This window comes from Cyclopterus lumpus, chromosome 20 (assembly GCF_009769545.1).
Source record: "Cyclopterus lumpus isolate fCycLum1 chromosome 20, fCycLum1.pri, whole genome shotgun sequence".
NCBI lineage: Eukaryota > Metazoa > Chordata > Actinopteri > Perciformes > Cyclopteridae > Cyclopterus > Cyclopterus lumpus.
In genome coordinates this window covers 11,480,346-11,504,515 of record NC_046985.1, presented here as the reverse complement: position 1 = coordinate 11,504,515, position 24,170 = coordinate 11,480,346, and the positions used below count along the sequence as shown (strand labels likewise).

The following is a 24,170-nucleotide window of genomic DNA, read 5'->3' as shown; positions in this document are numbered from 1 at the left end:
TTGACAACATTGCAAGATTTCTTTGATGCGTTTACGAAAATGGCAATGTCGTTTCATATGTGAAAACACTGCTATTACTTTATGAAATCATTATGTTGCCATGTAAACAGTTTTTAAGTTTTTGTGTTGTGTTTAGAGGAAAACAGATCCAACTTAGTTAAGTCTGTAACTTAAATGAATCAATGACAATACATGTACACTCATTTCGTAACATCATAGTGTTGAGCCGGCTGTGTAAAAGCATAATTTAAGTTGAGAAATATGGCATTTCTGTTTTTAATTGTCTTTGGCTCAGAACTTCAGAGTTCCCCCTAAAATGTGTCAGTTTATCTGGGACATACATTACCTGTTAAGATTAATAACTGCTGACTATGTGTATATGTGCAAGTAAAGGACAGCTTTGCCTGCAGTGAATTCACCAAGACAGCTGACTACATACTGGCTGACATGGTGAGCTCGGGTAAAAAACCTGCTCAGGTAATTAAAAACGATTTCACACAAGCGGGACGTCAACACTTTGCTATTGCCATTCCAATTCATTAAACCACCAATTCACATGTTCATACTGAATCAGGGTGCATGCAGGGCTCGTGTAAGGGTGAGCATGCATAAGATTCAGTCATAATTTATTAACCAGTTGAAGGTGAAAGAAATAAAAGTTGAAGATATTTTCTCGAGCAATTATGTGAGCTATGTGTAGAAATGTTATGAGGATCAGCAACTGTTTGAAGTTACAGTTTTGTCATTGCCCATAACGTTGATCGAAAATACGGCATTAATGAAATGATATCACCATATCGTGGGGTGACTGTGGGTTAGTGGTTAGCAGGTCCATCTTTCAATCAGGGGGTTGGCGGTTTAATTCCCGCCCCAGTCGATGTGTCCTTGAGCAAGACACTTAACCCTGCATTGCTCCCCGTAGCTGTTCTACGGTGTATAATGTAACATGTAAAGTGTCTTTGAGTACCTTTTAAAAAGCGCTATATAAATTAAATGGATTATTATTATTATGTGCAGTTTTAATCTAATCCAAGAGTTGCACGCAAAATATGTTGAAACCCTGAAACACTGTTTTAAAACCCATATCTGCTTGCTTTGCAGGGTTTGAGATATTGCTAAAGTTATTAAATGTTTTATGTGTGAGCTTTCGCTGACCTAAAGTGAGTGCTTTTTTTTATCCCGAGGACTGCTATGTTTTCATCATTTGACTTGACTATGGGCAATGCCCATTGGTTTAAACACGGCAGGATTTGTTATACACAGTTTATTGTTTGTGTAGGCCACTAAAGAACAACACATTTTATCATCACATGCATTAAAAAAAATGTAGAGCCTCATGTCATACATGAGAAACCTCCTTTCCCCTTTTCATTTTCAAGAGGATGTGTTTTTTTTTTTTCTTTTACTTGAAAACTTGAAAACAAATAAAGCTTGTCCACTACTCTGACTGTGTTTGACACAATAACTTAATATGAGGAGTTCCTTGTGGAATTGTGGAAGATGTGTTCCTTTTGTTTTTCTTTCCTCGCAGCAGTGTATCTCTATAGACCACGGCAGACATCCTCCCTGGGGTAAAATTTGGTCACATTATTCTCCAACCCTCACATTTTATCGGGTATTTTAACAATGAATTCCTCTGAGATTGCGTTGTGTTTTTGTATATATAATAATTTCCCCTCCAGTGTATATTGAATACAATCCAGTGTTTTAACTTCAGTGAGAGTCCACGAGAAGCCGTAATAATGCTTGTTATCACCACAGTAATTTCCTCTCATAAAACCAACCATTCTAATCTAAAGCTCGTTCATGTTCAGAGAAACTCTTCTTAAGAAGACTGTTTAGCCCAACAGATATTTCCTCATATTGTTTGTCAGAGATAATGGCGGCACCTTTTCTAATGATCCCACACACACTAAGTGACATCACCTCAGAGTATCTCTCTCTCTCTCTCTTTCTCTCTCTCTCTCTCTGTTATGTGCCGCTTGGAACACAGGACCCAAACGCCGTCAACGATGGAAAAGCAACTTTTATTGCTAAACAGGATTCCAAAACAGGATTCCAAAAAACCAGGATACAAAACATGCACACAAGATCTTCCACGATCTAGACAAGACGAACCGACAAAGGGGAATGACATGAACAGGACTTAAATACAGAGGGCTGGTGCAGGTGATTGGACACAGGAGGAAACAATCAGGAACAGGGCAGACAATCACAGGGACAGGAAGTGAAGAGAAACAGAGGACACGAGAGACAAGGACTTCAAAATAAGACAGGAAACACGAAACAACACTACAGATCCTGACACTCTCTCTCTCTCCTCCAGTAGATAATAGCAGTGAGTCAGCCAGGATAGCAGCCGCCTGTAAAAAATGTCCCTTTCTCAGATGTGTTTTACTTAACAAAACAGTCTTCACCTGGAGAATTATCACTGCTATCATCAACTTTATTGTTCATAATCTGTGGGCCATCAGTCATCACTGTTTTTGATGATATAAGTGATGGCTGTAAATTACGATGCATGACATATTGACAAACCCATTTGCAGTCCTTGTGGAGGAAGACCACTCATATAGCAAAAGGCATAGTGGTCGGGGGGGATGGAGTAATCAACAAGCAGGGGAGGGAGACAGGAAAATGATAGAAACAGACAACAAAAAAAGGAGAAAAAGGAAAAAGATATATAGAGGCGTATTCCTTGACATCCCTGGCTGTAGATACAAAATCATACTTGATTTTGTGGCTCTATGGATGACAGTTTCAGCCTGTCAGTCGCCTGCTTCACTCCTTTGTCCAGATTGAAATATCTCAACCACCATTTGGAACAGAGATTTTGGTCACCACAGGATGAACCGACAACAGGGATCATCCAAAGATCGTCCAGTCCACATGTCTAACTATTATTGGGAAAGATACTGAAGCCCAAATTGCTATCGGTGTATGAGTGAGCACCTTGTTTGGCGGTCTCTACCATCAATGTGTGTGCGAATGAGTGAATGTTGACATGTAGTGTAATCGCACAATATAAATGCAGTCCATTTTCCATTTACTCTGAAAGATGTTACTTACAGCATACATGATAAAGGCATGCTGCTTTCAGAATTAATCCTTAATTTGAAGAAGTAAGTGAGACATTACAAGGAGCTGTCTTTTATGAATTCCATTTTAACTCACCATTTTCTTCATTTTGAAAAATGCTCCCTGCAGTAGTGATAATCGCATATTATCTTCCTGACAGATGACAGTGACTCAGACATGACATACACTGTGACAAATGCGGACGGACAGATATGGAAGGCAATTACTCATTACGGAAACATGTTCTATCTTCTGAAGGATGTTTCTGTATTTCTTTCCTTATTACAAAAAACCCACAGCCACAACCACCATCACAACAATGGAAAGCAGATGTGTACAGTTCATCATTTCTCATATACTGTTTCTACAGTTCAGGGGGAGATTTAAACAGAGGCATACAGATATGGAAATGGAAAAATACCTAAACATGTTGGACTAAAGTCGTAGATCATCCATCTACTGTGAGTTGCTATGAACCAATAGTTCAATCTGAGGGAACTTAGTTCGGCTAAAGTAAATTTTTTGGAGGACAATTCTTTCTTTCAATCATTTTATTTTAAGTTTTTACAATTTACACATTGCCTCACATTACTAGACAACAAAAAACAACAACAAATAAATACAAATTACATAACAGCATAACAACCAACTATACGAACAATCAGACAAAAACAGAAAAACATGAATCATCATAAATCATCATCCTCCATATTGAACCTACTATAACAAGTATTTATATCATTCTTACCACCAGGCTACTTGTCGAATGTCCCCCCCCCCCCCCCCCCCCACACCCCCCAGGAAGATTATGTACAACATGCTACATTCCTGACACAGGAAGCCAGACACAGCGACAACCAAAGAAAAAGGGTACAACAGAATTCAGAAAAAAAACCTATTATGTCTGTGTCAAAACCATTAAATCATAATAAATCAAATATTGCTGACCTATTCCTTCACAGAGTCACTTGGGTCCCAAGGTTGCAAAGCCTCTTCGTATGGTTTCGGCATAGTCCTCGACAATAAAATTCATAAAAGGGTTCCAGACGGAAAGAAAACCTGTTCACGTCTCCTTGGAGAACATGTGTGAATCTTTCCAATGGCAGGAGTTGTAGGACATTGTGAAGCCAACTAGAGACAGATGGTGTGGTGCTGTCTAGCCAATGCTGTAGGATGGATAATCGAGCGCAGTACCATAGAAGACTGAGGATTCTTCTATATGTCTGTTTAATACAGGTGAGGCAGTGTGTAGGCCTAGAATACATGAGAGAGGATTGAGCTCAATAGGACATTTTATTATGGAAGATATTTGGTTACCAATTTCAACCCAAAAGTTATTAATTTCCGGACAGAGACATTTTTGCTCCTACTATATGTGGTTTGTAATTTATGTATAATATTAAACTGAATTTCTTGGGATTTGTAACTACTACATATTCGTTTGCTATTTAACATGATTCTTTTCCATTGGTGATCAGTAATTGTAGTTTTGTAAGATCCCATTCCCATGATTGTCTGCTGTTGTGAGTACTTAACTTATACTTAAGGAGAGCCGTTTATAATAAATAAAACTTGTTTTTTTTCCTCTTCAGCTGGCAGACTTAGTGACTCACTGATTCAATCAGCTCTGGTCCATGACCTTCTTTGTATTGGGGTACAGAGTTTAAGAATGGACAATTCTTAATAATAAGTTGAATGATGCCTCGATGGACTGGCGGCCTGTCCAGGGTGTCCCCTGCCTTCGCCCTATGTCAGCTGGGATAGGCTCCAGCGCCCCCGCGACCCTAATGAGGATAAGCGGTATTGAAAATGGATGGATGGATGGATGGAAGTTGAATGATGATTACACCAATGTGTAATGATGGCAGAAATAGAGCCACATTTAGTTCAATTCTTAAAGATATATTGTCTTGCAAACATAGGATGCCTGTCACATTTAACACCTAGCTAAATAGTAGGTGTTGTGTATTTTGCTCAGTCAAATCCAGCCCTGAATCACAATTTTCTGAATTACTTGAAAATAACTGTATTGTTGATGTGCTGATCTTGTGCAATCTGGAAGCAATTAAACTGACATGTGCCACGTTAATAGATACTCAAGTAAAATAAAAGTGCATAATCACCAACAGATGTCTCTTTACGGTGGCTAGACTTGTTAATACATTTGTAAGAATGTCTCCTTTATAGTTATATTTGTGTGTTGTGTACAACAACCATAAACCCAGTTCTCTACAACCCTGAAACAAGTTGAGATACATTTCTAAATGAACTCTGTCAAATCCACATGACTTATCCTCATACCTCACCCAAAAAGCATGTTGACATCTGAAGCCGCTAAATAAGTGATGGAAATAAGGAGAGACCTAGAGTGGCTGCCGCCTTTGTGCATTTGTGTTAAAGCTTTTGTTGTGAGGAAAGGAGACAAATGCACAAGGCTACCACCATCCAGAGAAGGAGGGGGGCACTGTCTGGCTGTAAAAAACGGAAAAACATTAGAGAGGGAGAGAGCCAGTAAGACTGAGATAAGTTCAGTTCAGCACCGCGGACAGCGCACCGGAGCGTTGGAGAGGAGAAATCAGTTCAGTGGGTTTGAGCTTCGCAGTCATGCCTCCTTGAACTGCCGGAAGCATACTGTACACTACAGTCGTACTTAGTCGTGCTCGTCCTGTGCTTGTGGACAAGGCTGTTGTTTGTTTGTTTGTTTGTATTCGGGAATCGCTAAATAAGGAGGCACGATAGCTGCAGAGAGAAGTGTGGTGCATGCGCTTGCAAGCACAGGCCAGCCTGTTAGTCGGCGCGATCCTTACATCATCTCTTTATTGGAGCGAGAGAGAGAGAGAGAGAGAGAGAGAGAGAGAGAGAGAGAGAGAGAGAGAGAGAGAGAGAGAGAGAGAGAGAGAGAGAGAGAGGGAGAGGGGGGGGGGGGGGGGGGGGGGGGGGGGGGGGGTCAGTGCAGCCAGGCTCCTCTTCGCCAGTCAGTCCTCAACTGCGAAGCGAGTCTGACGGACCGACTACCACCACCCTGCAGTTTGTGCTGAGTGTTTCCTCTCCCTCTCCCACACTGCTGCGTCCGCACCGGCCGTGAAGATGCACCGTCCTGCCCAGGGATTGACGTTCTTATTGTCGGTGGCTTTGTGGATTTTCAGCCACATCAACTGTGTGCACGGAGCTTTGCCAACAACCCGTAAGTTGTTATTCTTTATTTGTTTGGGATGTGTCTCCCAATACCGAAAAGGGTGAGTCTGGATATGGGTGGGAAGCAGACTGTCTGGTCTTGCGGGTCTGTGGGGCAGAACAGCAGACGCGGATAGGTGCGCTCACCAGCGGGGCTGCAGGTATCCCCACGGCGGTGTCAGCTGGGGCACTCTGGAGCTAAAGAGCCAGGGCTGCACCGGGTAAAAGGGCGAGGGAGCGGGCTTACCTGCTGACTTTAGATCTACACGTGTTAACTCCTGGGGATTTTTTCCTCTATTGATTTCAGTGCCACTTGAGGTTTGCTGCCTTTAGTTTCGTCTCAATCCTGGGGCATGACTGCATTTGAGTGAACAGTTTGAAACCATTGCACAAATTGCTATTTATTCGGTCAACCCTCTTAGGGGTTTTCTGGATTCACATTATATAAGGTCACTGTATTTGTTTTCAGACTATTTTCATTGGGTTTGCCCCAAATCAATCCAAATACAGAGGTTTCGTTGAATCTCTAAATGGAGGTCTAGGGCTTTGAGGAAGAGGAGTTTTTACTGTCGGTGACATCGGGACACATTAAATGTATAACTTCGAGCCTGTTGCGTCTAAATCCGGTTGTTCATGAAGTTTCAGTGCAAATTGAATTAGAATTAGTCTCTCCTCTATTGAGCCAACTTTATTTTTCAGCAAACGATCACTAGAAAAGTTATTATCAGACATACTTTAAATACAAAGGATGGATCCCTGTTGGATGGTTAAATATGTTTGCGTATCAATCATTAAGAACTTGTAATTTTAGTATCGAGAGTTGGATAGAAATTAGACGACCTGAAATTGCACAATATTTGTCCTCTTATTTTTGTATTTGTTCATTGACATCTTCCAAGGGGATTCACTGCATTTAGGTCTGTAGCCTATATCTATCTATCGGGATGATATTTCCCGAGGTATGTTTTGGAACTTAACATGTGCTATTTTTGCTCCTATCCATCTTAACATAACCAATCATGTTTGGTTCTGTAATATCCTGCAACCGTCCACTTGGTTCGGTGTCATTCCGATGTCGCTGACGGTGACTTAGTCAGTGTGACTGTGTGACTGATTCCCCCGGTGATCACCAGGGCTTCTCGGCTCCCGGATGAATGTATCCGGGGACGCGCCTCATTAATCATCCCGTCAGAAAGACAACAGCAGTGAGACCGTACCCCGGACCGTTTGCGCGTGCCTGCACATACGTCTGCGTGTGCGCGTCAGCGAATGGTACAGAGAGAAAAGAAAGAGAGTTAGAAGAGACGGGCTGTGCGATTTTCTTTCTCAAAGCGGTTGCGACCTCACAGCGAATACGAGTCACAGTAATAACACTTTATTTATAAAACTGTATTGATCCCTTTATGGAAATCCTCAGTTCTCTGGCTCCCGTCAATCGGCAGGTCTGACTGGGTCAGCTGCAGTGTGCCCGGACCAAGTAGAGATGCAGGGTCTTTCTAAAGAAAAGAAAAAGCTGTGGGCTTGAACACGGCTGATTGAAAGACTTTTGATGTTGAATATTTCAAATAAGAAAGTCTTCATACATGATTTCTTATCATTTCCACATTTTATACGCACACATAAATATAGCCTGTGCTTAGTTTTTAATAATCAAGCTACGAGACCAAATTAAGTGAAGATACAAGAAAGAAAAACTCATTATAAACTTAGCATGATGTGAATTATCCTATAAATAGTATACATATACCACATTCCATTTATATGTCTTTTTAATAAAAAGTATAATAACTTAGATCACGTCAGTATCTATTGCATATTGATATATGTTGCATTGCACAATTTAAGACAACAGTACAATACAACAGGAATATCAAAGTGCGGTGAAAGATCAGGAGAGGATTTACAAGATACAAGCGTGTGTGATGAGAGAGAGAGCGACAGAGAGACAGTCATATACGAACAGCATGTTGAATCGGACCAGCAGTTCCACCGCGGAGCTTCAATCTGAGCGCTGACTTTATCCCTCCTCGGGGACTAGATGTTCAACACTTGGGGGAATAGACAATGTCATTGTAACCAATGGTCTGAGGCTTGGACTAAAATAGATTAACATTTTCATCCTACTGAGGCAAACACACTCCCAGAACTAAAGGTCAAGGGGCTGGTTAAACCACGGACTGTGTGAAGTTTCCCAAGTGCACACTGAAAATCTGCTTCTATGAGATATTTTCCCTAAAAGTGTTAAAAGAAAGAGAGCAATCAGGAGAGAGGTATTGTGTTTGTCCATTTGTCTGTGCATATATATGTGTGTTAATTTATATGTTCATGCATTTCTGGTTTCCGAATGGATTGCATGTTGAACAATGGTCCAGGGATTTTCTCCTATGCAAACTTAGCCTCAAGCGTCTGTCAGTTTTATGTTACATTCCATTACCACTTAATTGACCAGCACAGCGCTATCAACTCTAACATCTATTGTGGTCCGACAGAATTAAACAAACACATTCACGCAGAAATACAAACTTGCATTAAGCACAGAGGTGCATACACAATCGCAAAAGTAAATTGCGTTTGTCCTTGTGCTTCAGCCGTATGTTCTAATTGTGTTACACTGTGTGACTTTACTTGAAGCAGATATTTGGCCCAGTTGCAGTATTCATGAATGTTAAGTTTACTTTAACCTCATTTTTTTTAAACGGCATCTAATCAGACTTAAACTCTTCAGCCCTGCTTTGCACCATTGATATTCATCATTCCCCACATAAAGTATGGTGTTTACGTTGAAAACACTCTCAGCACCAGTGTGAACATTCAAGGAGTTAGTGACACTGTGGGTGGCTTAATAGGATGCCCCTAGAGCCTGTCTGTTATAGAATCAGATTAGCGTTTGCTCATTTCATTAAGCATGCCAGGCCATTTTACATACACATCAGTCTGGTTGCACCTCCAGGGCCACACAGGGCAAGACACAACGAGGGTTTCCTGTTATTCAATAGAATTCATTATATACCATATAAAACGAAAAGTATTCAAGTGCATTCTGTTGGCAACACAAATGTTCACGTTTGAGTTTGAAGCATTAATAGTTTATCGCATTATATTTGACTAAGGCCCTGGCTAAGTTTGTATCAAAGTGGCTAATTTTAACATGTGACTGGTTGTGACTGATCCAAAGCAAACACAATAATAATCAGGCATGTCCTCATACTCCTTCCACAGTAACGTTGGTGAAAGCAGCATTTCTACTGTCAACAAATGAGTCACTGTGACCAGCACACAAGTAAACCTGATGCCTGTGTGTGTGTGTGTGTGTGTGTGTGTGTGTGTGTGTGTGTGTGTGTGTGTGTGTGTGTGTTGGCTCCCCGTAGGAGTTGGTAATAATACGATTAGAGCTGGAGGAAGCAGACTGGTTTTATGATTAGATCATCTTAATACTTGGTGTTTGGCCCCTGTGCATTTATATGTGTACACATGCCTGTGTTTAGGGTGTGTGTGTGTGATCTATCACGCCTTTGTACTCCCTGCCATTTGTTCTTATCTCTAACTACCCCTGATGATTCCTCTTACTCCCTTACTCGTCCCCCACATGGTTTCATTCCCCAATAATTCCATTCAGTTTTTCCCCCTCTCACCACCTGCCCATTTAGCTTGCCCCAGACTATCTCTAACTCTCTATCTCTTTTTGGTTCTCATCAACGGTTTTATCATCTGGCCATAATCACTATTTTTTCATCCACCCAGTTTCTCGCCTCACAGTCTGTCCCCTTGCCGTTCCACTCCTGATTACTTGTATGATTAATAAAAGTCCCCTCTTGCCACTTTTCAAGGGAGTAGTGAGATGTATCTGCTTGCGCATGCTCATGCGAACTCTCAAAGCATCTACTCTGTGTGTCCACAGCAGCAACCACACTGAAATGGATCACAGCCAAACGGACACAGAGACACTGTGTTCTCCTCTTTCAGTCTCATACTGCTCTTAAACTTTTCTTGCCCTATCAAAGTATGAATATTTTATCCCACTTAAACATGAATTCATGACAATGCTTTTGAGACACGAATGCTTGACCTATCATCCACTGCTTTCCAAAAAGCACTTTATTTTCTTAATATAATGAATCTGAATTGCTTCATTTCCCGGCAGTCCATAATATATGAATATGGATTCTGTCTTGACGAGGATATCTTAACAACTTCCATACACATCATGATGATATACACAAGTCTTCACCCTTGCTCATTTCAAATAAGTATTTAAACATGTTTAAAGTCAATATATCACTAACACATTCTCCTTTTTACACTACATAGTGTAATTTACAGTTTGCTTATTTTCTGTATACTTTCATAGATCACAAGCATAGCAAACATCTAATAGTAAGAAACAAATAGTCAGAGCCAGAGCACCATGACTGTTTTCTTTTGGTCTATTCCCTGTCTGCGTTATACGTGGACTGCTGTATCGGTACCCTTGAAGAATTGAAATGTCTCTCTTGAAAGTTAATGCTTCTGCGCGGCTATCTATGTTCCATCATGGGAGCAAGGCCACAGTGATACAAATGCGCATCGACAGCTCGTGTGGCATAATTCCCTTAACAATGTCTGTAACGTAACATGCACACACACACTACCCCACATGTTCAGTTGATGTGAATATCAAAAATCATTACATCATTATCATCATCTACATCATCATCATTTTAAATGTGTTGTTATAGTTATAGTATGGACACAAATTGTCAGTTAAAAATATGTAATAAAATATGATAAAAAAAGTATAAAATAAAAATGCTGATAAAAACAAGACAAAATCGAATGAAACCACTAAAAACAGTCAACAACATTTCTGTCAAAGATGGTCGTAGCCTGGAACATATAAAGTGGGACCAACTCCGCTACCCTAAGAATCCTTAAATATCACAAAGGCTCTGTTTTTACTACAATGTGTTCATTTAGAAATACACTGAGTCATTTGAGTTCAACATGCCCCATCAGCAGACTATTTAAAGAGGTAATGTGACTTTTCCATTGAAACTTCTGAACCATATAACTATTAATGTGAACGTTGCAGGTGTAACATGAAGCAAGATTCTGCAAACGCAATGTATATTTTCTTTGCTTCAACCTGACTGAGTTACATTTTGTATTTAGAGGCTAACTCACTTTACAGCTCGCTTTGCTGCAAGCTTAACATTTACCAAGATGTTTCCAGAACTGTACAGAGTTGATGCTGTTTATTAACTTTACCAGTTATATCACTAAGAAGACGCTAATTGATAGGGTACAACATCTGTTCTAAATTAAGATTTGGGGAATGCCAGAATTGAGTTGCTCCAAGGTGGATGTGTTAGAAAGAGGTGTTCAAAGCAGTGTAAGTGAAGCTGTGAAAACAAAAGAATCAAAAGCAGTAAGTAAAACTAGAGCGGAGAGTGTTATAACCGCTGTTGCTCTTGAAGTAAATCCAATGCTAGCGAGGGCCTCGGTGTAGATAAATACAGTTGTTAATGCAACAATAAGGTCAAGATCCCTCACTGGCATCCCACCCAATTGTGTTGCTTGTCGCTGGCTGCAGCCAGGGACTGGATCCCAGGGGCAAGCATTTCCAGTCAGGTGTTTTAACTGTCTCCGCCACACTCACATGTTTGATTATGCAACAGATGACTGAAGATCTACACTAATACCACAGGCACTATTTTACTTGAGAGAATAATACTGATAATAGTGTTGCATATATAGAACATTCGCTGCATGTTTTAATTACAGTGGCATGTTGTTGTTGTACTACATATTGCTGTTTTAAAGCTCAGCCTCTCACTGAATGATTTGATGAAGAGCCACCATTTGACTTGACTTGACCTTGAGTTTGGGTTCCCTTGCCACATGGAGACAGTTAACTCCTCACTGGTCAGTTTGTGCTTACTTTTTGCTTCAAATCCAAGCTAATTGTTCTCCAGCTAACATACTATTGGTAAATAACGCATGCACTTAGAAATGTGGATGATGATGATAATGATAATCAGAACTACAAGGAAACTGTGTCCTAATGACACTTACCTCTGTACTAGTCAGTATGCCCACTGGTCTGTGTAAACAGCCATCTTCAAATAAGGTCAAAGGTTTAGTAATTGAGAAATAAACTCATTTTCCTTTGACATGAGTGTGATATTAGATATCAATTTTCCACATGACATGAACACATTACACTATTTAGTCAGAGAGTATATTACATAGTGAAAACAGTGATTTAATGGGACTTTGAGACCATTACATTAACTAATTAGTTATAGCTCATGTAAAAATCATCAGCATTCATTTCTAAGTCATTAGCCAAGCGTTTACCAGTGCTCAAGCAAGAAAAAGCCGTGAACCTTGAATTATAAAGGGTTGCATAGGGCATATTGTCAGTGGATAATTTAACTGTTGCTTTTGCTTGCCTCCCTCTTTGAGTTTAACCTATATTCTGGAACATTAACCCTTTGATCTGCACATGCCTGATGGGTGGCATGATGAATCTGGGGATTACACATTAAAAACTGCAGCACAACATCTGTCCAGCTGTCTCACTTACACATGCACACACAAACGTACTTAGCCAGACTCTCAACTCATTGATATTGATTCTCACCATGGCTTTCCTTCTCCATCATGTAACCATTATATACATGGATGCATACATACAGGTACCATAGTCCAAATCTCTCTATATGTGTGTGTGAAAAAGTGCTGGAGAGTTTTTTCAGACTGTGCATGCAGGTACATGGGCCTATGCACAAGTCCCTTTCTGTCATAATGGATGTTAGAAATCTAGCCACCAGCTCATGTGGAAGAGTGTGGTGGAAAAGGGCATTGTGCTGCAGCTAAGACAAATGTTGTTATTACTCTTTGCCTTTGCATTCAATTTGTTTTTTAAGCCGCTTGAATACCCCATTTACAGCCCAAGATTAAGTGAATTAATCTTTGGGCTAGATCCATTGAAGAAGCACTCATTTTTCTCTTTAGACTCAGAGGAAAATCACAGAGGCTGAATGGTAACATACTGTATAGCCAGCCAGTCACTTGGAAAACATAACCTGTGTATTTCTGTGCGTGTGTCTCTATTTCAGTATAGTGAAGCTATGTCTCGACTGTGTGCACAACTTGGTGAGTCATAAAGAGGAGGGAGAAATTAAACAGGAGAAGAAAGGTAAACAAGAGTTGTATAAAATCACACCACTTTCAGTAGCCTTAGTTTAGTGGTACATAGATCTCTCTCTCTCTCTCTCTCTCTGTCTGTGCATGTATATTTTGATCTCTTGGTCTGTGCTGTAAATTGACAAATGTTCATTGTGTTCCTTGAGTGCTTGAATGAACATGTTTCTTTCAATGTGGTTGCATGTGTGTGTGTGTGTGTGTGTGTGTGTGTGTGTGTGTGTGTGTGTTGTGTGTTAATTAATGTTTGCCTCAACCCTGATCCATGCTTTTTAATACTGGGTGTCTGCCGATAGAGTCTTATTCAACACTTCTAATTCCTTAATAATGTATTAAATATGCATCTGACACATTGAAATAACATGTAGCTTTCTCAATGTGTCCCACCTTGTTTTTGACGAGCTACTTGATCCAAATACTGATTCAAAAGCATAAATATGAACGCATAAATGCTTAGATTATTGATTGATTTTGAGAAACTGACGTCACATAATCAGATAGAGGGCAGTCGTTTGTCATTTCAATTGCCGAAAGCGATGGTCCGCACCAGCTAAAAACCAGAAGCTGCTACCAGAATGTGTTGTACACAGCTTGTTGCTAATGTTAGGTTGTAGTGGATTTTATATATATTTGCACATGTAGATAAGAGAAGTTTATGTTTTAAATTAATACATAAAGAAAGATATGATAATTAATTTGGGATATTATGAGGAATATTCTGGAGGAATGTATTATGAAACATAAGAGAGGATCACTGTTTTATTATTCTGTTTTAATGACAAATGTAATGATTAACTGTATGATGCATGAGAATGAATGAATGTTTTATTGTTTAGACAATAGTTAAAATGGATGCCGATTGAAACCTAATGTGTTGCTTTTATTCGGAAGGCAGGATAATAGGGTTTTATTGTGAAGGGGAACTTCCTGTCCTTGACCGGAAGAGTGAGCTTTGACCTCGCCTGTTTAGTAATTGGCGTAGCGAGTAGAACTGCGGCATCCTTTGAACTGACCAATGGAACTAACCTTTAGGTGTGAATTCATTTGCATGACCAGACTAATAGCCGAGCATTTGTTCTGGGGACATGGTTCTACTGGTCTGGAGACTCGAGACAGCCCCGGTCTGTGGCTCCTTGGGAGCTGCACTCCGTCTGTGGAGAGTTCCTCCTTTCTGGCCCCACGATCGTGAACGCTACATGAGTATTATCTTTGCCATTAAATATTGTTAAACTTTAACTCGAATCCTGAATTTCCTGCGGCCACGGGACCCGGAGCTTTGAACACGAATCTTACACTAATGAGAAAGGAAATACAACAGAGTTCAGCAAATCCATGTATTTCGCTCACCCGGGTGTCAATGATCGGTGCCACCAAATCAATTTTCACATTCATTCTAATTGTTGTCACATATGCAGTGAAATGCTGCACTGTAGGCTGTCATTAAGGAGAGTATTGCTGCAGCACTAGCAGCCAGAGGACCAAACACAGTCATGCTCAGTAAATAAAGGATCGGATTTTGATCAGCTTGGTTTTAGGCTATACCAATCCTTTAAAATATGCCTTGATCTGCCCAAATACTGATCCTCATAATCAGCTTCGGACATCATTTGTAATTTTGCTTGTGTGCCTCTATGTGTTGGTTTGGACAGCTGTGTGCTAAAAAAAAGAAGAAAGAAGCTTTGTTGAGGCAAGTTGTGGATGTGGTCCATTAGCTCAGGTTGAAGGAGCTGTTACAGTGTAAGCTAAGATTAGTCAGACAGGGGTCACTGCTTCCTCTTTATACCTTTCTTTCACCTTTCCTCTCTCTGCCTTCCTCTATATCTTTCCTTCACTGTGGCTTTCTTTGTCTCTTTCTCCCTCTCTTGGTCCCCATCTGTCTTAGTCTATGTGAATTAATGTAAATCAATTAATTCCCGACCACACCAACCCTTGTCTCTGCCTGTGGGTGGATGTAGAGAGACAGAGGGAGTGGGCTGGGTAACTTCCTCTTGTAGCCTATAAGCTCAGTTAATTCATCTGCACCACGTGCGATGCTGCTTCTGATTGGCTGTCAGACGCACACAGCAGAAGTCCTGCTTTTAGTGTCCAGATAGCCTCTGGCAATTAGGATAACAGTTCAATATATCTATTTTTCAATGGACTTGGGAGGGCCTTTGCTTCATATATTATACATCAAGATAATTGGGACCTGTTTTGAGGATACATTATTTTATGAATACTTTCGATGCCACTGATACTATAAGTTAAAATATATCCATTTTGTCCAGAGCAATTGTCCTCATTTTTTATAGTAATATTACATTTAAAATTAGCCCTAGACTTGGTCAACTTCTAGAAAGGACCCTGTTCTTACTCTTATCCACTTCATTCTTCGTTCTGTTAAATGCCACCGTGTTTCTGTGTCTTGTCATGTTACTTCTACACATACATCTTGGTCATCTGACTACCTGAACCATTTTGTCTCTCCTTATCTTGTTCTCTGTACCCATCTCCTCTTAATGTAGATTTCACCTCTATCTCAAGCTGTCTAGATTACTGGGTCTGAACAACACTGAGACAACTAGACATTTACATGACAAAAGCAGCGAGCCTTGGTACCACAGCTTCTCTCATTTCAGTGTTGCAGCATTTAGATCAACTAACAGACACACCACATTTGTACATATTGGCTTCAGTCCTGCCTGGAATGCCTTCACTGGCATCTTGGTCTTTATTGTATGTATTTAACTATTTACTTAAAAAAGGAGTGAAATACCCTTGCAAGAAATCAATAACAGTTATAACCCATCAGCTTACAAAATGGCATAGTAAGACAGCAGGTCATGGTGGGTTGATATGGAGAGGAATCAGAAATATGTTGGAGGTTTGTCGTTTAAAAATACCTCCGTTTATAGTTCTCTGTCAATAAATGTCACAGTATTAGAACTATGCCTTGGATTGTGGTGTCAGGCCACAGACCTCTTATACAGATACTTTCAGAAACCGAGCCGTCCTCATTCCTCACTTGTCCCTTTTGCTCAATAAATCAACCAGTTATATTTAGAAAGAGCCGTCCCATAAATGAGATGCTTGAATAGGTTGCATTTGATTAGTCAGTGGTTTTCATTACTGCCAACTCTACCTCTGCACCCACTGGCTCAAGGAAAGGTGCGTCAGCTGCTTGGATTCTTTTTGGGTAGAAACTGTGGGCAATAAACTAATGAATCAGATCCTGCTTGTGAGAAATATAATACATTTCTGAGTTCTTGAAGGGATTTTGGTTACTGGGAAATGTTTCTGTATTGGAATGTGTATCTTTTCTTCACCATCCCTCCTCCAACAGACAGTACAGCATGTTAATAGGCTTTCCAGCAATAGTTCTGGTTAATCCTGACCTTTGTGCTAAGAGGTCAGATTACTAATTAATAATTGCTGTGTGAGTTTATTAAGAATGAGCTCAAATTAGAACTGCTGAAAGTGCCACAAAGACAATATTAAAGACAGCAGAACAGCTTTAGATTGAGTTAGGTCAATCCTTTAGCAGCTCAGTTGATTAATTTGGAGATTCATTAATTCCTCATTAAACTGTTGGTTAATGAGTGTAGAACACTGGAATTCACTGTGTCCTTCACATTTCCACATTGCGATTCCAAATGGAAATATTTGGGAATTTGTTTTAAAAGCATTACTTAATAAATGCTCATCCCGTCTGCTGGCATCTCTATCAGTTGTCTAGAGATAAAATGATGGTGGCCAAATGGAGGCGATTACAGCATGGCTGATCACAGATCAGTTTCAGCTCTTTAATCTGTGTCTGGGACGACCAGAGATGTAGACTAAGTACATGGCAGCGTGAAGCGCACACACACACACACGCACGCGCGCGCATAGACTGGCAGGCTGACAGGAAACATCACATCTGATTTATAGATGTATCTACTCAGCCAACACCCTACCATGCTCTTTCCTGTATGTCAGCAGCTTAAGTAGTAGATATAATATGTAAGCATTCTGATTTATATGTGCACGTCTTAGTATGAATGAGTTAGTGAATGTATGTAGGTGTATGTGCTTGTATGCTCACGTATATGTAAGTTTGACTGCATGGCTTGTGACGGCAAAGTGTACCTTGCTGTTACCTGCTGTTGAGTGTTTTTAAGCTGTAATAAAGAATATCTAAGAAACAGAACTTGTCTATAAAATCAATTATTCCCTGCTCAGAGAAGAGGCACTGTTATACATTGTCACTATAAGTCTGGCCAAGAATGCACTGAAGAGTGACACTTCACATGGCATATATATAAGAGAGGAAAGGTGGGGGTTACAAAGGAACATATGGTTTCAGGTTGTGTTAAGCTGGGTCAGCGTGGGAATCAAACCAGTCAGGGGTCCATGTCCTGCTCTTAATGTATGACCTTTCCACACAAGTGATTGATTACTTGACACCAAGTACAGGGGGTGGTATGCCATTTGCTTTGTAAATCACCCAGTCCCCTACTGCAGGATAATATAATATGCACATATCGATTTGTAAACCAGTTCTCTTAAATAGAATGATAAAATACAACTACGAATATAAAATTACCATTACAGGGTTGTTCCTTGTTGTTTGAGAAATAGACACACAGATGCGACATTGACTCACACACACACACACACCCTTACGAAGTGCAGCCAACATCTTCTTTGGTTTTTACTAAGGAGGCAGAAAAGTGTGCTATCGATTGACTGTGAGCAGAGGAGAGGTGAATGCTGTTTGGGATTCTTTGAAGGACGATGTGCAAAGTGCTACCCTAAAAGCTCAGTGTGAGGTCTGGTTCCTTGGCTGGATGTGAAGCTAGTGTAGTCCTGTACATCAGGGTGTGTAGTCAAGTCTTTACAATTCCCTGCTGGATAATAACATAGGCAGTCAGATGTGCTTAGATAGCATTGACCAGCAGAGTAAAATTATCTTTATTTTGTATTTTGATGGTTATTCACTTTATTTTAAGAATAGTTCCCTCCTACGCATGATGCTCATCCCATCAGCTGTTTAATTCTATGATCTTGGGTTATTCGGTATGCTTGGACTGTCATTAATCTTTTTCAATGATTTTATTAATTTAACTTACCAAAGTAAAATGTATTTAAAGTATACTTAATACATACATAATTCAATTTTCCTAGTCCAGTTTGTTGTTTTGTAGCTTAATTGTTGAATTCATTTATTGTTTAAATGTGAGGTTTTTTTGTTTTGTGTGTGATTTATTGAGTCTGTCTTAGTCAGTTCGTTAGTTTAAAAAGCACTGCAGTCCTCCCACACACTTTAGACTTTATCAAGAGAATGTAACAACATTACCCACTTTGAAAGAGAGTGACATCTGTGCCCTTTAAAACCTGATGGCTACCACATTTATTGGGCTTTAGTTCCATATAGTTGAAGTCAATTGGCAATTAATAAGTTTAAGTGCACTGTTTGATTTGCCAAACTGCCAAATACTTTGGATAAAAGCATCCATTAAATGACTTACACTTGGATGAGACCACAACTGCACAAATGAACTACAAATGTTTTATTCATTTGGCCATTTAAAAATAATCAAAGTCTGTACTCATCCAATAAATTAGACAAAGCAAATGGTAAAGTTGAATGGCAAATAGTTGAGTCCTCTGCCCTGCTCCTCTTCTCTTTTGGGCTTATGAATTGCTCAAACATACGCAGGCAATTTGCTTTTACACCAGTTCTCTATACGTGTAGACAAAAAACCAAACGCAGAGACACAGAAACACACACAACCAGTGAAGGCCAGATGAAGGGGAACAGAGGACAAGGGCACTGGAAGTGTTGTGTTTAGTCAGCAGAGTGTGTCAGCTAATGGACAGACAGGCCACAGACTCTCCCTGAATGGGAGAAAAACCATTAGCGAATCGCACATTTCAAAGGGTGGTAATGGGTGATCTCGTGAAACCATCCTAATGTGGAGTGTGTGTGTGTGTGCGTGTGTGTGTGTGTGTGTGTGTGTGTGTGTGTGTTATTGACCTCTGCGTATGGTTGTATTGCATCTAGGCTTGTTTGTGCATGTAAGCTTCAGCAAGTTAATCCTTTGACAGGTTGATGTGGACATAAATCACGCAACAATACAATAGGTTTTCACCTGGAATCTTTAATGGGATTGTATGGGTTAGCATATATGCTATGATGTTCAACTTTAACAGCATATGGTTTTCATATGGGCCAGAGACCTCCATATTAATAGGTGTTTATCTAACTTATAATAAACCTGAATGTAGGCCTTATATAAATATGTTCAGTACACTGACTTGTGTTTATAGCTGCTGAGGTTATATGTAGATAATAAGAAGTAAATGAAGCATCATCGAAAGATGGATTATGGTAAATTAGATTGTATATACGAGAGTGGTGACATGCATTGACCAAACAACTGAGTGATAACTTGTAATACCTGGGGTCAATGTGGCCTTTGTCTTATTTGTTTGCCTTGTTAGCGGCATGCAGACTGAAGTATCTTGAGATTTATTAAATGGATTGCCAGTGTGTACAGACATTCGTGGTTCCCAGAGGATGAATCTTATTGGACCATTCTTTGTATGCTTCAATCAGTCCAGCTGTCTATTCAGACATGCAAAGCACACTATATGCAACACACCAGTGACCTACAATCAAGGCTGTGTCACATCCTGTGTAGACACAGATGGAGCACAGACGTGCTTGTGTTACGGCATGTCTCAACAGAAAGCGGTTCAGCTATGCTTCTCAGGTTTTGCACAGACTGGTTAACACAACCTGAAGCAAATTTTTGTGCTTAAAGTCTATTTTCTTCTGTATTGACCTACACTCAGTACATTGCCTGAACGCTTCCTGTGTAGACACAGACGGAGGACTGAGGCTGCTGCTGCTCTGCTAAAAGGCTTCTTAAGCTACACCTTCTGTGAAGATGTGGTGCGAGTCTTTAGGAAAACAATGATGTTTTGACAACTCTTTCCTGCCGCAGTGTTTGTGAGTGAGTACATTTATCAGACCTCGGCCTATTGGATCTGTAGTATCTATATGAACTATCGTCAGGGTACTGGCCCTTTAGACTGAGTCTGACTACATGGACTTATCTGATGCTTTGATCCAGAATGACTTATCAGTACAAGACAGATGTGATGACACAATGAGAAAATGCTACAGTGGGCATGAGAATAGTTTTGAAGTGCATTTTTCCAGAAACTACTGCATAGTTCTCTTGAGCAAGACGGTTGGAACATTGAAGGTAGCCCTGATTTTCTATTTCCTTTATGTCATCTCGTGTGCATCAAAAACAAGAAAGCAATTCATTTTAGCTTCTCCAGGGTCAGATTAGTTAACCCAGTTCACTGTCACTGTCATAACCATGGGATTTATATCGATGGTGTTGTGTGGGTGGAGCTTTATGAAAGGTCATGGAATCAACAAAACATGTTTCTTCGTTCTGACAGCCTTTGCCGTACTTCTCGAGTTAATGCTGGTCACCAACAAACAGATGGACATGAACATGATTTAACTATAAGTGATGTCCCAATCATATCTCAAAGATTGGTATAAGGGCAATCAAGGCATTTTTTTATCTGATGGGTTTCGGCTATAGTATATTGGGCAATTGAGCCCAATCTGACCCTCTGTTTTACTCATAAACCATAAACAACAGCAACATGCACTATGCAACTGTTTGATTGTTATTTACATGTATTATGTGCACTCCGATCAGTGTAAGAGTCTGTTATTTTAAACTTTATTTTAAACTTTATTTTAAACTTTATTTTTTAAAGACAATAAAAACACAAAGTAACAGCTTACGTGCGGGCAGTTTTTTTATAATGCAAAGCAGAACTTGTCAGCATCTACACTGGATTGATTTTATAACTTTAAAGTACTTGAAGTGTGCACTCTCCAGCTCTACTATCTATAGGACAATCACAATACCAAATTGGAGTACATTGTGTTCAGTGTGTTATGCATTTAACATTATATAATGAATGAAACTCGTGCAAACAAAAATGTGTTGGTTATTGTTTTACAGAAACATTCATTATACTGTGTAATGAGTGCAAATGTTGGAGTCATTTCTTTCACCTTTGAATTCACCTGAGGATGCATTTGAAAATTAACTATGGACACAACACAGGCATTACATTTATCTGAAAGGTAGGTATACCATAGCATTATGCAAAAGTATAGTTCTATCCAACAGCAACCTAAACCTCTACTGTTCTGGCAAGTGGAGAGAGTAAAGTCATTTATGTCAAGGCAGGTGCACAGTGTCAGAGCCATACTGTATTCTCTCTGGTGGCACGACTAAGAGGTGCACTAAGAATCTCAGCTGGCTACGATTTGACTTGCCTCGGGAATGGAAAAGAAGTAGAAGATCTGCATCACTTTAACTTGAATCAGTGAATACTTTTCAAGCTCTGTCAAGCATTTGTAATCTTCTCTGGAGAATCAGCCAGCATGTGTATTGAAATTTCAGAGCACAAGTCAGTCCTCTTCTACTGTAGGTCTGTGATTAAAGCATCCCATCCCTGATCCATGTTTATTGGAACAGGTTGTTTTTCTGATTGCCTGCAGCAGTTGGTCTCCCCCTCAACAAAGGAGAGCCCCACTTGACAACCTTGAAAGAATGGCCCACTAATATCCAAGTAGACTACTTCTAGTGTCAAAAATTAAATCGTTTTAACTCTATTTAATATCAAGGTAAAAATGGTAGCAGTTTCCAAAAAAACACGCTCTACTCTAATTTACTTTAAAAAGAAGCATGGGCCACACATTGGAAACCATTAATAGTGATCATGGTTACAGTGATCATCCGCTTACAAGGATCAAAACGCTTCGGAAAGAAGCCGTTATATACACATAGTGTACAATAATGTGCTTATAATAATAAAGTAGTATTGTGTCCTTTCATACATGATAAACGTAGTGTGAAAATATTTCACTTTACTCCCATGTTAGTTTGCCTCCCGGTAACCTCTCGGCTACCATGAGGATGCTTCTGAGTGCACATTGAAATCATGATGGGAATAAGAAAGTAATTTTCTCGAAATGAAAAACATTCATAGATTATATATGGTTGCATCAGATAATCCTATAGTGGTTTATGCTATTGCATTTGTGTGATGTTATTGCATTTGTGTGGACATGCTGCAGTTACTTTTCACTTTTACTGTTTGGTAGCCCTTGAAGGTCTGTAAGTGTTTGTGTATGTAGCATGTAAATGTCTACAAGGATATATTATCTGTGTATTTGATGATTTAGTATAACAATTGTGTTGTACTAATGGGTGCTAATCACAATTATAATTGTTCAATTAACATCAATGTTAAAATTAGCTTAGACGATAACTAGTACTACTCATGATAATGGTTGCTCATTTTTCTCCCACAATAGCGATATGCTAACTTGTAGTTTCATATTCATGTTTATATATAAATATGGACAAACTTTCCACAGTTTTACAAAGAAAAGAGATTTTTACAAAAACATTTTTTACTACAACAGATTCCTTATTTCATGGAGATACTGTTGGTTATCTGCTAAGCTTTCATATACATAGCAAGAGCAGAATGTGGTGGAATTATTTCTAACTTCGATTTACAAGCTTCGGATGTTTAAAATAATAAGATCCAACAAACAATCTTTAAGCTTCTGAGTATTTATTCCGGCGCAGGAAGGAACAAGTCTGCAGGACGATGAATCATGCGAATCCTGGGGAAGTTTAACGATAATGAGTTTAACGAGATGGAAAATAGGGGGCCACAAAAAGGTTCTTGTCAACATAAGCACACCATGGTTACACAAAATATAGTATGATATTCAAACCTGCAACAATTATAACGGGCAGTATTTTTCCCATTACAAGAATAATTTCTTTATATTCATGTAATAAATGTACACATGTCGATGGATGGTAATCTGGAAGAGAGCTACAGAAGAAGAAAAAGAAATGTTTACAGTAATCATTAATTATAGTGATGAATTTGACCCAGACATACATGATCACTGTAAGAGGTTTCCACTGTATTTCTTTAGTGAGAGAGTAGTGCTGATGAGCAGAGGAGACACCGGAGAGGAATCTTTAGCCAGTGGATTCATGTGGTTCTACAACTACACTGTCTAATTTATTTTTATACTGTTCAGTTATGTTTTGTTAAGAGCCAGGAATGCCCAGGGCCTTCTCCCACCCCGGAGATCTGTGGACCAAATTTTATATGGCGGTAAATATTGATGCCGTGAGAACGACACAGGAAAGAAAAATGCTGTCTTGAAGGAGGATAATGTGAAGGAATGATCAAGGACGTTTGAAGCCCTGCTGAGCTTTCACTGGGAGAGACTTTCTTTGTTATACGCAGAATGCTGTGTGTGTGTGTAAATGGACCTGTACTTGTATAGCGCTTTTCTAGTCTACCGACCACTTAAAGCGCTTTAACACTACATGACATCATTCACCCATTCAGACCCATTCATACACTGATGGGAGGAGTTACCATGCAAGGTGCCACCTGCCACACAGGACTAACTAACATTCACACACCGGAGGCACAGCTACGGGAGCAATTTGAGGTTAAGTGTCTTGCCCAAGGACACATCGACATGGGCTAGCGGAGCAGGGGATCGAACCGCCGTTCCTCTGATTGAAGGAGGACCATGCTGTATTGCTGTGTGTGTGTCTGCCTGTGTGTGTGTGTGTGTGTGTGTGTGTGTGTGTGTGTGTGTGTGTGGTGTGTGTAAACTAGTA

General features: G+C 39.8%; 1 protein-coding gene across 1 annotated transcript in view; it reads left to right on the top strand.

Moving 5' to 3' along the window:
* Positions 1-5,503: 5,503 nt before the first annotated feature.
* Positions 5,504-24,170, top strand: part of cntnap2a (contactin associated protein 2a) — a 308,808-nt gene continuing 290,141 nt past the window's right edge. The window contains exons 1-2 of the mRNA XM_034560734.1: positions 5,504-5,552; positions 6,107-6,262. Coding sequence (XP_034416625.1) covers positions 5,504-5,552; positions 6,107-6,262 — 205 coding nt within the window. The remainder of the gene's footprint in view (positions 5,553-6,106; positions 6,263-24,170) is intronic.